General features: G+C 37.9%; 1 protein-coding gene across 3 annotated transcripts in view; it reads right to left on the bottom strand.

Moving 5' to 3' along the window:
- Positions 1 to 16,071, bottom strand: part of PRUNE2 (prune homolog 2 with BCH domain) — a 291,389-nt gene that overhangs the window by 206,754 nt on the left and 68,564 nt on the right. For all 3 annotated transcript variants that reach the window (XM_069576309.1, XM_069576310.1, XM_069576307.1), the window contains exons 5-6: positions 8,508 to 8,660; positions 5,605 to 5,699 (exon numbers count right to left, since the gene is read on the bottom strand). In XM_069576309.1, the coding sequence (XP_069432410.1) occupies positions 5,605 to 5,699; positions 8,508 to 8,660 (248 nt within the window). The remainder of the gene's footprint in view (positions 1 to 5,604; positions 5,700 to 8,507; positions 8,661 to 16,071) is intronic.

Here is a 16,071-nt window from a genome sequence, read left to right as displayed (position 1 = left end):
CCACCCAACCGGAAACACTAAACTGAATTTTGCTGCATAACCAAAAATGAATAAGTTATGTATTGAGTCTTTAAGATTGGGGTTCATCTGTTGCTGCTGTTAGAGTTACCTTAACCAATATAGAGGCAATCATACCCCCTCTTCCATACGGGGCTGCTGTGAGGATTAAGTAAGACAATGCTTGCAAGTTCACTGCCTGATATATCATGAGCACGCATCATCAAATGTCAACTCCTTCTCAACAAGTAAGAGTTGGAAACCCTGGACCCAAAAGGAAGCAGAGGCAGTGGTTAAACACAGTTCCACTGATTTGCTGAACAGGTTTGAAAAATCACCTCTAGCATAAGTGTCTGGCATTTTAAAGAACATGTTAATCAAAAGTAATATCTACTTCCTCAAATATCACTATGCATTTTATGACAGAATAAGGCAGGTAAATACTCGAGGTACTTTCATTACAAACTCTAAAAAAACTCCAAGCTAAAACAATGAAAAATCATATTTGATGCTTAAAATTGGTAAACCAGGTTTCAGACTGGTTCTTTCAGTCTGAAATCACCAGTTACAATGGTGCAAAGATACTTCACTGCAGGCTGAGTAGATGTTCAACTTTTACTAGGAAGGAGTTTATTGGGAATCGGGAATAATTTCTAGTTTGTGTTCTGAATGCTAAGGGAAAAGGTTGCTATTTTTCCCTCTGCAGTGTTCCAAGGTGCAGCTCATCTGGTAATCTCTGTGCAGGGCAGAGTGAGTCAGAGGTCTGAGTCACTTTACCAGAATGCATCCCATGTGTTCTATTCCAGGTTTCAAATAGCATAGTGTCTGGTCATGAGGGGGCCCCAGAGAGAAAACAAGTTGGAGCTATTCCCTCGGACTCCAGTTCCAAATAAAGGAGACAAAACTTCAAGAGTTGAAAATTCCCACTGTTTCTCATTTAAAGGAAACTGATTTAAGATAAAAACACATGTGAGTGATACATGAAACGTGCTTAACAGACAGTAGGTTCATTCACAGTCTTATTATATGTCAAAGTCCTGACCTTCAGCACTTCAGAACATGACCTTATTTGGAAATAAAATTATTGTTGATATAGTAGTTAAGATAAGGTCATTATACTTGGGCCCTAATCCAATATGCCTAAAAAAGGTAAAATTTGGAGACATACATAGAGGGAAGACAATGTGACAACAAAGGCAGAGACCAAGGTGATGCCTCTACATGCCGAAGGACACCAAAGCCTGCCAGCGAACCTCCAGAAGCTGGGCGACAGCATGGGTCAGATTCTCTCTCAGCTTTCAGAAGGAACCTGCTCTGCCAATAGCAGACCTTGGACTTTCAGCCTCCAGACCATGGCATAATAAAGTTATATTGTTTAAGTCACACAGTTTGTGGTGCTTTGTTATGGCAGCAGACTGATATAGCATATTTATGGGATAATTCATAATGTGATTAGTCATAGCAAAAGTGATCAAGTCAGTGCCTGGTTATTGTTCTTCCTGAAGAAAGATGGTAATGACTCACAGCCTTTTGGGAGATGCTTAATGGAGATGTAATAATACTTGGTGTTGGCAAGGGAACTATTCACGTGGTATTGCCACGAGCAATCTCATTTGCTTCAGTGGCACTGGACTGGACTGGAAAATTTTGTCCCCTTTCCTTAACATCTATATATACTGCTTTACCAGGAGTAAAGTAGGTCCAAGATTTATAATCACTCCATTCTGCTGACAAAAGCATAAAGGCCAGGTTTCTCCCAGTTAAGCACATGCTTTAATATCCATAAATTCTCTTCTTTTTTCCCCTAAGGTTTATTATTTAAAGTGTTCAACATAGATTTTTGTTTTTGATAACCTTCATTTCTCTCTACTGGTTCCTCCATTAAAATGAAGGATTGGAATAAAATCAAAACCATCCATGTCTCTTTTCTGATAATCTAGTTGACAAACAATGAAAAGGTCACAAAAGATCAGGCACAACCATAATGAATGAAATAGATTCCCATGTGTGGAGTATACACCCCACAGGATGTGTGTTGTATTCAGATTCATAATGAACTGGAAACCATGTGAAATGGGACGGCAGTATCTCTTCCACAGTCCTAGCTTCCAATACTCTGCAAGAACCAGCACTCTGGCCCTGCTTCTGATGAGACCATTTTATCTACTGCTTTTCAAAGTCATACACATTCTGACCTCATATATTGAACAAAGCACTGAAAGAATATTATTGTAATTATTTACTTTGAAGGGTAGATTTTTCTGTAACATTTGCTGTGCTGTGCTTAGTCACTCAGTTGCATCTGACGCTTTGTGACCCCATGGATTGTCGCTCACCAGGCTCCTCCATCCATGGGGATTCACCAGGCAAGAATACTGGAGTGGGTTGCCATGCCCTCCTCCAGGGGATCTTCCCAACCCAGGGGTTGAATCCAGGCCTCCCGCATTGCAGGCAGATTCTTTACCATCTGAGCCACCAGGAAAGCCCAATAACACTGAAGTGGGTAGCCTATCCCTTCCCTAGTGGATCTTCCTGACCCAGGAACCAAACTGGGGTCTCCTGCACTGCAGGCAGATTCTTTACCAGCTAAGCTACCAGGGAAGCCCCTTCAGTAACCTATATAACCTTAATTAGAACAATTATCATTTGTGAGATGTACTACAATACAAATGAGAGACAAAAGGTTTAGCAGCTTTCTCTCTATATGGTAGAATTAACCCATCTGTTAAAGGCAGTAGTTTCTAAAGCTCAAACCAATGCTTCCCTCCAACGAACATGCTATGTGTGTCGCAAGGAGACAAATTTTTCTCATTTTCTCAATATTTCCATCCAAAAAAATTAACTGGGTCACCAGGCAGATAAAGGTCATGACACATACAACTATGGAGCTGCAGCATTGCAAAGGGCCATTGAAAAGGTAAGGAATCCTCTTTTTTATTACCCTGGTATCACCCAGAGCTTCTAGGTGATTCTTTCCAGGGACAAGTAACCAATTCCATTTTTGAACAGGTGGAGAAGCAGTTCTACTGACAAATATATGGGCTATATTTTACCTATCTGATCTCAGCCTTCAGCTATAGTTGAAACTGACTGGAAGGAAACAAAGTAAGTTGTTTTCAATGCAGAGATAGATGGCTTTGCTTTCCTAGCTGACTTACTTAAATTTAAAAGGAAATAAAAATCAGATATCAAAGGAACAAAGGGCAGACACCAACACGGATTTGTGTTTACCAAGTACCTACTATGTCTCCAGCATTGTGCCAGGAAATTAAAGAGAGACAGAACTCAACGATGCCATCTTTATCCCCAGTTAACTTGAAATATTGTCTAACTATGACTAAATATTTAAAACAAGTTCAAAATTAATGGAAGATACAGTATATATTTAAGTCCTAAGTTGGTCAATTTTGCAAGTGGTAATAGGAAATGGAGAATTTCTAGGAGTCATCAGGAAGTAGCTAGGTCTCAACCATGCTTTGGAGGACAAATGAGATTTAGAAAGCCATACCAACTAAGGACATTTCTTTGAGACTATATCTAGATTTAAAGGGCAATTAGACAGTTGTTCCAAAATACACAAAATAAGATGGTGGGATTCTATCAAGATTTTTTAAATGCGGATGGGAAAGGAATGTTGAAATATAGTAAAATACAGACAGAGATCTTGAAAACACCACTGTATCACAGCTCTATGGAGAAAACCAAGCTCTGCCCTTAGCTTGCGGATTTTTCCAACTAAAAGCGTAAATAAACAGTGTACATGTTCCCTTTCAAAGAAGATACACGATGTTACTAAGGAGTTCCTTCTCCATTGCTGAGTCATCCTTAATATCCACACAAAAGTGAAAAGCTCTCATTCAGTTGATTACAGTTTAATCTACATACCCTTCTTATATGTATAAATATTCTTCTCCCTCTTCCAAGAAGATCATATAGCTCTTCCAGAGATGTAGTTAGCGGCCTGACTAATTACTGGACCTCTGTGTAAATTACTCTCAAGATTAAGATGATCTTTTTATCACTTATTCACCTTGACATTTACAGTTTAACATATCTGACAAAGCTATTTGTATACACCTATATTATAAATGAAGGTACCTTAAAGCTACAGTAAGTCTATAATAAGAATAATAGCCTGAAAATAATTTGCCAACTACAGACAGTTCCCTAAGCAATTACAAGATGCTCTATGTTAATTTAGAAAGGAATTCCAAACAAGGCATTTAAAACCTAATAAGCTGCCATTAAATGAAGGGAAACGGGAAGAGGGAAAGAGAAAGAAAACCCTAAGGCTTGAACTGGGAGAAATGATTCTCAGAGCTACTGACCCTTGCAAGATCCATGTCTTCCTTGCATTTCTAGACACAAAGCAGATTTCTAATTGAGGGTGATTATCTGGTTACTACATCCCAAATTGCATGTATTTCCTGCACTGAATCACATCTTCGTCTAATTACATGGAGCATTTATCAATGCAAAAGTCCATAGAAACAGTTGAGTTTCTACATGCAACGAGAATGTGTACTATATACTATGAGGCACTATATCACCATTACATGTGAGTGTCTTTAGTGACAACACTCTACCTCCTGGTACTCATAGGGATCTACAAGTCAAACTACATTATCAAAACAATAGAAACAATTTTACAAAGAACTCACAAAAAAAGGGTCTGGTATGCTCTTGGGTTTTCTGAGGCATGGAACCCCTACACATGCCCTAGAAATATACACAGTGATATGTAATCATTACCATGAAACAAATTTGAAAAATAGCAATATACAATTCTAAAACCGAAAACACCAAGTCCTATTCAGCAATTTTTATCCCCATAAACTTGACTTGAGAGTTCAGTGCCTCAATTAAAGATGGATCACTTGATCAAGGCAATGTAACAGAAAAAACAAAAAACAAAAAAACTCAGACTTCTACACCACACAAATGTGCCTCTGTAAAATATAATTCCGTTAGTTAGGCTAGTTAGGATTAACATGCAAGTCACTGAAAAGCCCCAAAGTAGACAAAAGACAATTTACCAAGGAAATACACAAAACCAAGAGCTATATTCACTCTGGATCATTCATTTAACAGATTGGAAGGAGGATCTTCTTAATTCTAGAGTTCTCATCACTGATTATCAAAATGACATGGATCCAAAGAGCTTAAAGAATCCAAAGAACAACTTGGTTTCTTAGAAAAGATCTACAGATAATGCAGATATCTGTACAGATAAAGGAAGTGAATCTAAATTTCCTTCTCCAAACACACAGATAATCACTGTTGCCAAATAGGTTACATACATATAAATACACATACATGTATACAAATGTGAGTCTGTTTTGTTTTTCTGAGATGTTTGTTTTGTTTCATTCTGAGATGAATGAAATGGCACTCATCTTGGGAATCCAGGTTTGTTTGGCATCTTTCATTGGTTTAGCACAGTATTTTCATCCAAAGTAATAAGGCACATTTCTAGTCAAATATATTGTAAAGAAGCATTTGCAGCAAAAGACAAACACTAACTATGCAATAGAGAGAACTGTTCCAGTTGCTCTAAGTGCAGTTGTGTAAAATCCATCATTGCCAAAAAAGCTTTCCCACCCTTACCTCCAGGGTCATGTTCACAGTGCTAATGGCCACTTTTATTTCTCCATCTGAAAGTTCCTTTAGATTCTTCAGCATTGTCTGTTCAATACCTAAACCTGCGGGTGAGAGAAAAAACATTATATTTGAGGGAGATTTTTGGTAATATTAAGGGATTATTTGAAGACATCACCCTCTTAATTTCAGTATTTCCCCTCTCATATCTCTTTTAACCATAATAAACACACATGAAGGCAAAGAATCACATAGTGATAATATTTGCATCAGTGAGGATCCCAGCAAGAAACAGAATTCACCCCTCAGGATGCCAAAGAAGATTCTCTAATGGTAGGATGCTTACAGAGATGTGGGTGGGACTGAGAAAATTAATCAGGGAGGCATCCAGATACTAGCAGAAGTTCAGGTGACGGAAACAGATATCTGGGATAGGAGAAGAGGGGTTGCCAGAAACTAAACACCAAAACAGGAAGGGAGCAAGGAAGAAATACAACAGTCTCTTCCCCTTCCTTTGACTCCTATGCCCCATATATTTCTAACTCTTCTATGGACCAAATCCACCTGAAACCAGTAATTTCAGGGGAGACCAGAAGATTAAATACTCAGAGGTCAGACTAGAAACCCACAGCAGACAGAAGCAGAGAAGAGAAGCAGCGTAGGTAAGAAAAACCAACGTGTGTGTGTGTGTGTGTGTGTGTGTGTGTGTGTTAGTTGCTCAGTCGTGTCCCACTCTCTGCAACCCCATAGACGGCAGCCCACCAGGCCCCTCTGTCCATGGGATTCTCCAGGCAAGAACACTGGAGTGGGTTGCCATGTCCTTCCCCCAAAGGAACTGTAGAAAGAAAGAAAGTGATGTCGCTCAGTCGTGTCCAACTCTCTGCGACCCCGTGGACTGTAGCCTACCAGACTCCTCCATCCATGGAATTTTCCAGGCAAGAGTACTAGAGTGGGTTGCCATTTCCTTCTCCAAGAAAAACCAACATAACCATGCAAATAACCAAATAACACCTAGGAAGGCCAAAATTTGCATTCAGGATGCATTTAGGAAAGCATCCATGTTTTCAATTGTGATTTTACTCACAATGCACTTTATAAATATGACCCATAAAATTATCATAATTAAGTTGGCCACCCTTGTAATAGGCTCTGGCAATAGGAGCTATGGGATTTCTTAAATGATGGGAGAATAATCCAGAAGGGATAAGTTATCTAGAACTGCATAGTTTTAGTCAGCAGACCAATGTGCTTCAATAAAATATATCATGGAAAACAGGAAAGGGTCTGGCTTAATACTGAATTCTCACCCTATATTTTCACAACAGAGCAGGTCTAAACTCTTGAGAAGACCTATACTAAAGTCCAGTAAAGCATGTATCTCCTTCTCAGATGTACATTAAGACGGCAGAGTCAACTATTATTTGCCTATTATTAATATTTACCCTCTCAACTTATAACACTATCAATCAGAGCAGTATGGGGAAACAGACAGCTACTAAATATTTCTTTCCCACTCAAAGATTGAAAAGTTTTCATCTATCATACTACAGCATAAAATGACTTATAGAATATATAGTGACATGAAAAGTTTGATCTAGTTTTGAAAATGAATGACAAAATGCATATCATCACCTGGCTACACGTGCACATATATCCACACATGTGCATACGTAAGAGAATGTGTGTCAGGCGTGCGGGTGCCCCGCCCACATTTCCTCTGACTTTCAGGCCCCAGCAAGTCGCTCAACCACCGGCACCTGCATCTCTTTTCCGGAGGGCTTTCTCTGGCCATCAAAGCCCACCCCAGGAAAATTAACAGTCCCTGCAACTAAGTAACCCTCAACATTGCAGTGGTATACTCCTAACCAAACCTGATTCATGGCCTTAATTTCTGTGCTGTCAATACTCCTACCATGGCTGACTTCAACCTGCCAACCCAACACCAACCCACTCACAAAATACCTGAAAATCTAACAGCCAGCTCTTGGAGTTCTGATAAACAAGTTCCAACACGCCACGGTACCTACCCCTCGGGTAGGAAAACTCTGCAGTGCAATTTTACACTCTTTTCCAGAGTTCCTTAGTGAGATAAAGGCCTGATTTCCCACAAAGATAACTTGCTGGTTAAAGTGTTCCAAGCTCTATCAGTGTTTCCTGGGATCACCTCCCAAATATATTGCTTTGCTTCAGGCTCTGCCCCTGCAGGATTCCAAACTAAAGGAGAAAGCTGTACACTTTAAAGACTGACTGACTGGGTTTAAATCCTGGCCTGGCCACCTGCCAGCTGTGTGTGTGATGATGTGAAAGCAAAGATGCCTTTCTGTGCTTCAGTGTTTTCATCTGAAAATTGGGGATAATAATTCCACCTGACAGGGTTGTCATGAGGACTCAGTATGAAAATTCATACAAAGCTGTACCATCAGAACCTCGTGTATATTAGACACTTAATGAACTGTTGCTGTTATTATTACTACTGTTAAACGAACCAGGGAATCCACTCTCTTGACAAAGCCTAGACTTACAGCATAATTTTATCTGCTTAAGAGTCTTCTCTTATTTTTTTTTTCTCAAATTCATTTATGAAATCCCATTGCGCTTGACATTGTTCATGCCATATTCTCAAAATAGAGCCCTCCCAGCACAGAGATTTCCTGTAATGATGCGTCTGGGGTGCCTATTAGATGCATGAATTAACCACACATCCAGGTACGAAGGCCTCAGAGGAAGGCCTGCAGTGTGAACTGTCTGCTTCCAGGTGAGCCAACACGATGTTCCTAAAAACTTTGCCCAAGCATGAACATTAGGGAAGAAAGTAAAGGCACACACAAGTCCACCTCCTGGGGCCCAGCAACAATCCACACCCCAAACCCTCCTTGGCAGCTACGACACAGCTGAGGGACAGAGTCACTCACCCTGAGCACTGGACTGGGTCTCCTGCAGGATGTTGATAATGTCCTCTCTTGGAGGTAAGCTGGGAAATTTTTCTTCCAGGATAGAAAGAATTTCCTCCTGCTTTTCTGAGATCTTCTTGGGCTCCATGGTCATCCACTTAAAAAGGATGCTACCTGAAAGGCGTGAACAAAATCACCTTTAAACTTTCTAGTCAAGCTAGCATGGGGCTCAGGAAAGTCAGTGTTTTCTGGTCTCTCGAATTTTGCTTCCACTTCCAGATTCCTGCCTGAACCAGGGGCCTCCATTGTGTAACATTCAAGAGGCAATTTTTAGAAAATCCTTCAGATACTGTCTGTCTTGCCTCACTGTTCTTTGAGTAGTAATCTCAACAACTGAATTGTGGTACACTCTATGGCATAGTTACAGATAAAGAAATAAAATGTTTCCCCCATCCCACACAAATACACAGAAATGATACACATTAGTTTTAAACATTCTCAGGATGGAAGTTAATGATAAACTATTTAAATATATTAAATATGACTTAATATTTCTATTTAAGAATACCTTTAAGAGATCACAGAGAAGATCATTTCATTCATCACATTACTGATTTTATATAAGAACTCTCTCCTCTTAACAATTAAATGATTTCCTAGCCAAAGTGTCAGCAGCAGAAGAATCTGATAAGGTAGTGAATCTTGAATCCATCCCCAATCTTCCAGGTACGACACACAGTTTTGAAATTGTTTACTAACATCTAATTATAATGATTCATAAGCTGGGTCTAACCCACAGGTTTCGATTACAAAGCACTTTGATAATATGAATGACTAACCTCTCACAATCTTCTAGAATTTCTATACATAATCTCACCTTACAAGGGAAAAGCTGCCACCTGTTACATGCCCTTTTCCTGTACCCTGGGCCCAGACTAACACAGAGTCATGGGGGGAAAGGAGGCTTTGCTTAGTGATGAATAATTAAACTCTGTAAAAATCCTCAAAATTACTGATTAATCAGGGTGATACATCTCTCCAGCTTTCAGTGTAGCCTAAATGATAATTACAGTGGTAAAAATGTAAAAGGAGAAATGAAGTAGTGAGTGGGAGAAAACTTTGGTACATAATCTTGACATCTACCTGGAAATCTACAGTACATAGAGATTAGATACACATTCACCATTAAAAATCCTGGAAAAGCCCCAAGCAAGTCATCTGGCCTCTCTGTTTCTATTTGCCTATTTTAAAAACAGAAATAATGCTATTTTACCAGCTTATAACGTCATATACTAAAATGTCAATAAATGTAAACATCATCATGAGAAATAAATACTGCCAAATACATTTAAAGCATCTTATTCATTCATTCATTCCTTTATCAAAGAACTGCTGAGCACCTATTATGAACCAAGTGCTGTGCTAGACACTAATGATTCATGACTGGAATAATGCTAGCCTTGCCGCTTGAAGCTTATAGTTGTTCAGGGGCTACAAATAAGTAAACACATAAGCATTCTTTTGTTTTTTAAAAATTTATTTATTTTATTTATTTTTGGCTGTGCTGGATCTTTGCTGCTGCACGCAGACTTTCTCTAGCTGTGGCAAGCAGGGGCTACTCTCTAGTTGCAGTGCATGGACTTGTGGTGGCTTCTCTTGCTCAGGCTCTAGGTGCCTGAGCTTCAGTAGTTCCAACACGCAGTCTCAGCAGATGTGGCTCGCAGACTCTAGAGTGCAGGATCAGTAGTTGCGGTGCATGGGCTTAGCTGCCCCGAGGCATGTGGGATCTTCCCAGACCAGGAAGTGAACTTGTTCGTGTCCACTGCACTGGCAGGTGGACTCCTATCCGCTGGGCCACCAGGAAAGTCCCACATACACTTTGAATATGAAGGGGATAAGAAATATCACTGCGGAAAAATACAGTACTCTGAATCTAGGCAAGAATTTAGGGGTCATAAAAGGTTTCCTAGAGAGAGTTAAGCTAAGCCGAGACTTGAATAATAAGTGACTTAAGGCAAAGGCAAGGTAAAGAGAGACCATGACCCAGACAGAGCATCTGTACAGGCACTGAGGTGAGAGAATATTTGGCCAGTTCAAGGAATGGAAAGTAATTGATTAGAACTAATCAGTAATAAAATTATCAAGAAACAGAGATGATTAGATCATAAGAATCATAGATGACATCGATGACATCGATGCCATAGATCATAAGAAACATGGATGACATAGATAAAAGGTCTAAGATATATGTAATAGAGCTCCCCTTGGAAAGGAGAGAGAAAAGGGGATGGAACAATATTTGAAAAGAGTAGCTAATCATTTTTCAAAGTTAATGAAGAAGATTATTCTAATATTCAAAGTAAATTATGAATCCAAAACAGAATAAATACAAAGAAACTACCTCTAGGCTGCTGTTGCTGCTGCTAAGTCGCCTCAGTCGTGTCCAACTCCGTGCGACCCCATAGACGGCAGCCCACCAGGCTCACCCGTCCCTGGGATTCTCCAGGCGAGAACACTGGAGTGGGTTGCCATTTCCTTCTCCAAGGCATGAAAGTGAAAAGTGAAAGTGAAGTCGCTCAGTCATGTCTGACTCTTAGCGACCCCCATGGACTGCAGCCCACCAGGCTCCTCCGTCCATGGGATTTTCCAGGCAAGAGTACTGGAGTGGGGTGCCATTGCCTTCTCCGCTACCTCTAGGCACGTGACAGTAAAACTGCTGAAACTCACAGAGGAAAAAGTATATATCAGAGAAAAAGAAATATATTCCTCTCAAAGGAACTACAATAAAACTGAGCCCTAATCTCATCTAAAATGATGAAAGTCAAAAGACACTGAAACTACAATTTCAAAGTGCTAATATAAAAAAATTGCCGATATTGAATTCTTCCCTGATAGCTCAGGTGGTAAAGAATCTGCCTGCAATGCAGGAGACTCTGGTTCCATTCCTGAGTCAGGAAGATCTGCTAGAGAAGAGAGAGGCTACCCACTCCAGTATTCTGGGCTGGAGAATTCCATGGACTCTATAGTCCAGGGGTCACAAAGAACTGGACATGACTGAGTGATTTTCACATACACACATACTGAAATATAAGAAAAAATGAAGGCAAAATAAAGACATTTTCAGAAATATAAATTGGAAGTATTTGTCACAAGAAGAATTCACACTCAAAAAATGGTAAAGGGAGAAGAAAATTATTATAGATGGCAGCAAAAAACAGGAAGGGAAACGTGCTGGAGAATACAAATATATGAGTGAGGATAAATCGATGGTCACTGTATAAAACGTTTATAATATGGAGTTTACAATATATGTGTAATTAAAATACATTTCAACAGTAACAAATTGAAGATTGAACTTCAAGTAGAGACAAATTTCTCTAAGGTTCTTGGATTATCAGGCAAGTGGTAAAAATATTGATTTATAAGAAAAATTAATGGTATTTTGTAATCTTAATTACTACTAAAATAATTTTCTAAAAAGGAATTCATAACTAATAAGTTAATGAAGGAAAATGTAATAGTAAAAATCCTTATATAGTGTAATAACAGTAAAAAGGATAGAGAAAAGGGGGAAATCTGAGACAAGGAGAAAACAAATAGCAAAATGACATATTAAGCCCAAACGTAAGAGCACTTGCATTAATATAAAGAGACAATCAATGTTCAGTGGGTATAGAGTTTCAGTGTTGCAAGATGAACAAGTTCTAGAGCTCTGCTTCACAACAATGTGGGTATACTTTATTGAACTGTACACTTAAAAATGTTTAAGTTGGTAAATTTGATGTTATGTATTTTTTGTTGTTGCTCGTTTTTCAGTCGCTAAGTTGTGTTTGACTCTTTGTAACCCCATGAACTATACTGTCCATGGAATTCTCCTTGCCAAAATAGTGGAGTAGGTAGCTGTTCCCTTCTCCAGGGGATCTTTCCAACCCAGGGATCCAACCCAGGTCTCCCACATTGCAGGCAGATTCTTTGCCAGCTGAGCTACCAGAGAAGCCCAAGAATACAGGATTGGGAAGCCTATCCTTTATCCAGTGGATCTTCCCGCCCCAGGAATCGAACTGGGGTCTCCTGCATAGCAGGTGGATTCTTTACTGAGCTACTTCAATTAAAAGACAAAAATTATCAAACTGAATTTTAAAACTACAATGGCAATATGCTTTTCACATGAGCACACTTTAGATATAATGATATTGAAAGACTGAAAGTAAAAGAGTAGAAAAAGATGTAACACTGGTATAATATACTAATATTAGATACTCTAAGACAAGAGGAATTACTTGAGATTAAGACAAATATGTGCTTATTATTAAAGAATCAACCTTCAGGTAGATACATCAATCCTAACTTTACATGAACTAATAACATTACTAATAACTTTACCTAATATGGTTTTTCCAGTGGTCATGTATGGATGTGAGAGTTGGACTGTGAAGAAGGCTGAGCACTGAAGAATTGATGCTTTTGAACTGTGGTGTTGGAGAAGACTCTTGAGAGTCCCTTGGACTGCAAGGAGATCCAACCAGTCCATTCTGAAGGAAATCAGCCCTGGGATTTCTTTGGAAGGAATGATGCTAAAGCTGAAACTCCAGTACTTTGGCCACCTCATGCGAAGAGTTTACTCATTGGAAAAGACTTTGATGTTGGGAGGGACTGAGGGCAGGAGGAGAAGGGGACGACACAGGATGAGATGGCTGGATGGCATCACTGACTCAATGGACGTGAGTCTGAGTGAACTCCGGGAATTGGTGATGGACAGGGAGGCCTGGCATGCTGCGATTCATGGGGTCTCAAAGAGTCAGATACGACTGAGCGACTGAACTGAACTGAATAGCTTCTCAATATGTAAAGCAAAAATTGACAGAACTGGATGAAGAATGAGATAAATACACAATCTCAGTGGGAAATTTTAGTACCCATCTCTCAGCAACTCTAAGAACCATCAGGAAAAAAAATCAGTAAATATATAGATTATTTGAACAACATGAGTAACAAAGTTGATCTGACATAAATTTATCATTATCAACAACATCAGACTATACTTTATCTTCTAACACAAATGAGACATTAACCAAAGTTGGCCACTTGTTGAGACAAACTTCAACAAATTTCAGAGGATTACAATGAGCTATCTTCTACAGCCATCATGAAAATAGTCTAAAAATTGATAATAAAGCAAAACTAGGAAATTTCCAAATGTTTGAAAAATAAACAATATACTTCCAAATCACAGTAAAAGGAAAAAATCACAACATAAATTAGAATATATTTTAATTTAATGATATGAAAATACTACATTTAAACTCGCAAGATGCAACTAGAGCTGTGCTGAGGAAATTTTATAACCTCAAAAGCATGAGATGTTAAAAAAAAAATCTCAACTAAAAAAATGTAGAAGGAAGGATATAGAAAAGATAACAGCAAAACTTAAAAACATAAAAAAGAAACACATATAAGGAAAATACAACAAAATACTGATTCTTGGAAAAGACTAATATTTTAGTCTTTGAAAATGATTAAAAAACAAAATGATAGAAGGTATAATTTTCCAATATTAAAAATGAAATAGTGACATACTACAGATTCTAATGACTTTAAAAGATAAGCATAGGGGACTTCCCTATACTAAGGGAAGTGTGGCTAAGACTCCATACTCCCAATGCACGGGGCCAGGGTTCAATCCCTGGTCAGGGAACTAGGTCCCACATGCCACAAGTAAAGATCCTGCGTGCACCAACTATGACCTGGCTCAGCCAAATAAACAAATATTTTTTAAAAGATAAATATCATCTTAATAGATTTTAAATTTTAGAGGAAATGGACATTTCTGGAAAAACTCAACTTGCCAAACTGATAGGAAAAGAAATTTAAAATTGGGATGGTTTCCCATTTAATTTAAAATGAATCTACAGTTTAATATCCATAGTTCCACACATCTAAGTAAACAATATAGTAATTTTACACAAATTCTCCCAAAGATTAGAAAGAGAAAATACCTCCCAACTTATTTTCTGAATCCAGCATAATCTTCATACCAATACTCAGTAGAGACAGTAGAAGAAAGAAGAAGCAGAGGCAGCTCTTTCTCATAAGTATAGTTGCAAAAAAAATTTTTAAGCCAGCCCCAAATCAAGATAGCAACATATAATAGGATATTGAATTGTCACCAAATAGGGACGTTTTAGGAATTAAAGGCCAAGTTAACGTTCGAAAGTTAACATAATTCAGCACCCTAGTAGAAGAGAAATATCAAATGGTCACCTCAGTAAAGGCCTAGTTGTGAAACTACTTGATAAAATCCAATATTTAATTATATTAAATCTCAGCCAAGTAGAAATAAAAGACAACTTCCTTAATTTGATGTACGGCATTTGTGAAAACCAAGTTAAGGTTATGGCTAATTCACACTGTTGTATGGCAGAAACAAACACAATATTGTAAACATTTAAAAAACAAAACAATTTTTAAAAAAAGAGGGAAAAAACAAACAAATAAGGAAAGCAAACATTATCCTTAACTGTGAATTATGAAAGACTTCCACCTCAAACCAGGAATTAGACAAAGATGCATGCTATTTCTACTTAACACTGCAGTGTGAATCCTAACCAGAGAAATAAGACAAGCCAAAGAAGTAAAAGTGTAAAAACAAAAAAGGTGAAAGTGTAAAGAAAGAAAAAGAAGAAATAAAAACTGACTTCTTCATAGACGATATGTGTATCAACTTAAAAATGAAAATACAAATAAATTAATTATTAATTAACAAATGAATTAACTAATTAATAATACAAATTAACTTAAGACAGTAAATAAATTTAGCAAGGCTGCTGGGTATAATGTCAGTAATACAAATTCTTGTATTTCTATAAACAGTCTTGAGCAATTAGAAAATCAAATTTAAATTAAACTGTAATGGCATCAAAATATAAATATTTAGTAATAAATTTCACAAAAATATGCCTGGCTTACGGTCAAGCCAAGATTCCAATTTCTTCAGTTTAATGATTTTAATTTTAAAATACATTCAAAGGAAGTATTCAGAAATTAATCTAATAGGTATTGCACTAAACAGAATCCTACAGAATAATTCAATGAAAAGGAACTTCTGACATTATAATTTTGACTTGACAATTAAGAAAGAGATGATGTTCTGATGTAAGTAGGAAAAAAATAAGTCAAAAAGATGCTCACCATACTCTGAGTTGTTTTTACTGCAGAAGAAAGGCTATGGCCCAAGTTTATTCAAGGGACTTATCTATAGCAAAATTTTCTACTTCACTCTAGAGGCCTATTTAGTAACATACTTAAGTTAAATATCAGTAGCAGGATGTAGAGTAGCCAAAAGCACCTCTTAGCAAAATCAATCCTATTTTTGACATAGGAGTTGACGTAACTTCCAGTTAAATCTGCAGAACTAAAAAAATCCTTAAATTCATATACATGTATACAAAAGTGTCCCAGCTCTTCAAAGACCATGAGAAATTACCAACAAGTAACAAAGAAAGCAATTATAATAAAATAGTAAATATTTCATTCCATTAGAGAAAAAAATCAACCACATATTCTTTGTTCAAAAGAATGGAGAAGT

Source organism: Ovis canadensis, chromosome 2 (assembly GCF_042477335.2).
Source record: "Ovis canadensis isolate MfBH-ARS-UI-01 breed Bighorn chromosome 2, ARS-UI_OviCan_v2, whole genome shotgun sequence".
NCBI classification, from domain to species: domain Eukaryota; kingdom Metazoa; phylum Chordata; class Mammalia; order Artiodactyla; family Bovidae; genus Ovis; species Ovis canadensis.
The sequence above is the reverse complement of the archived record's forward strand: the minus strand, read 5'-3'. Positions and strand labels throughout refer to the sequence as shown.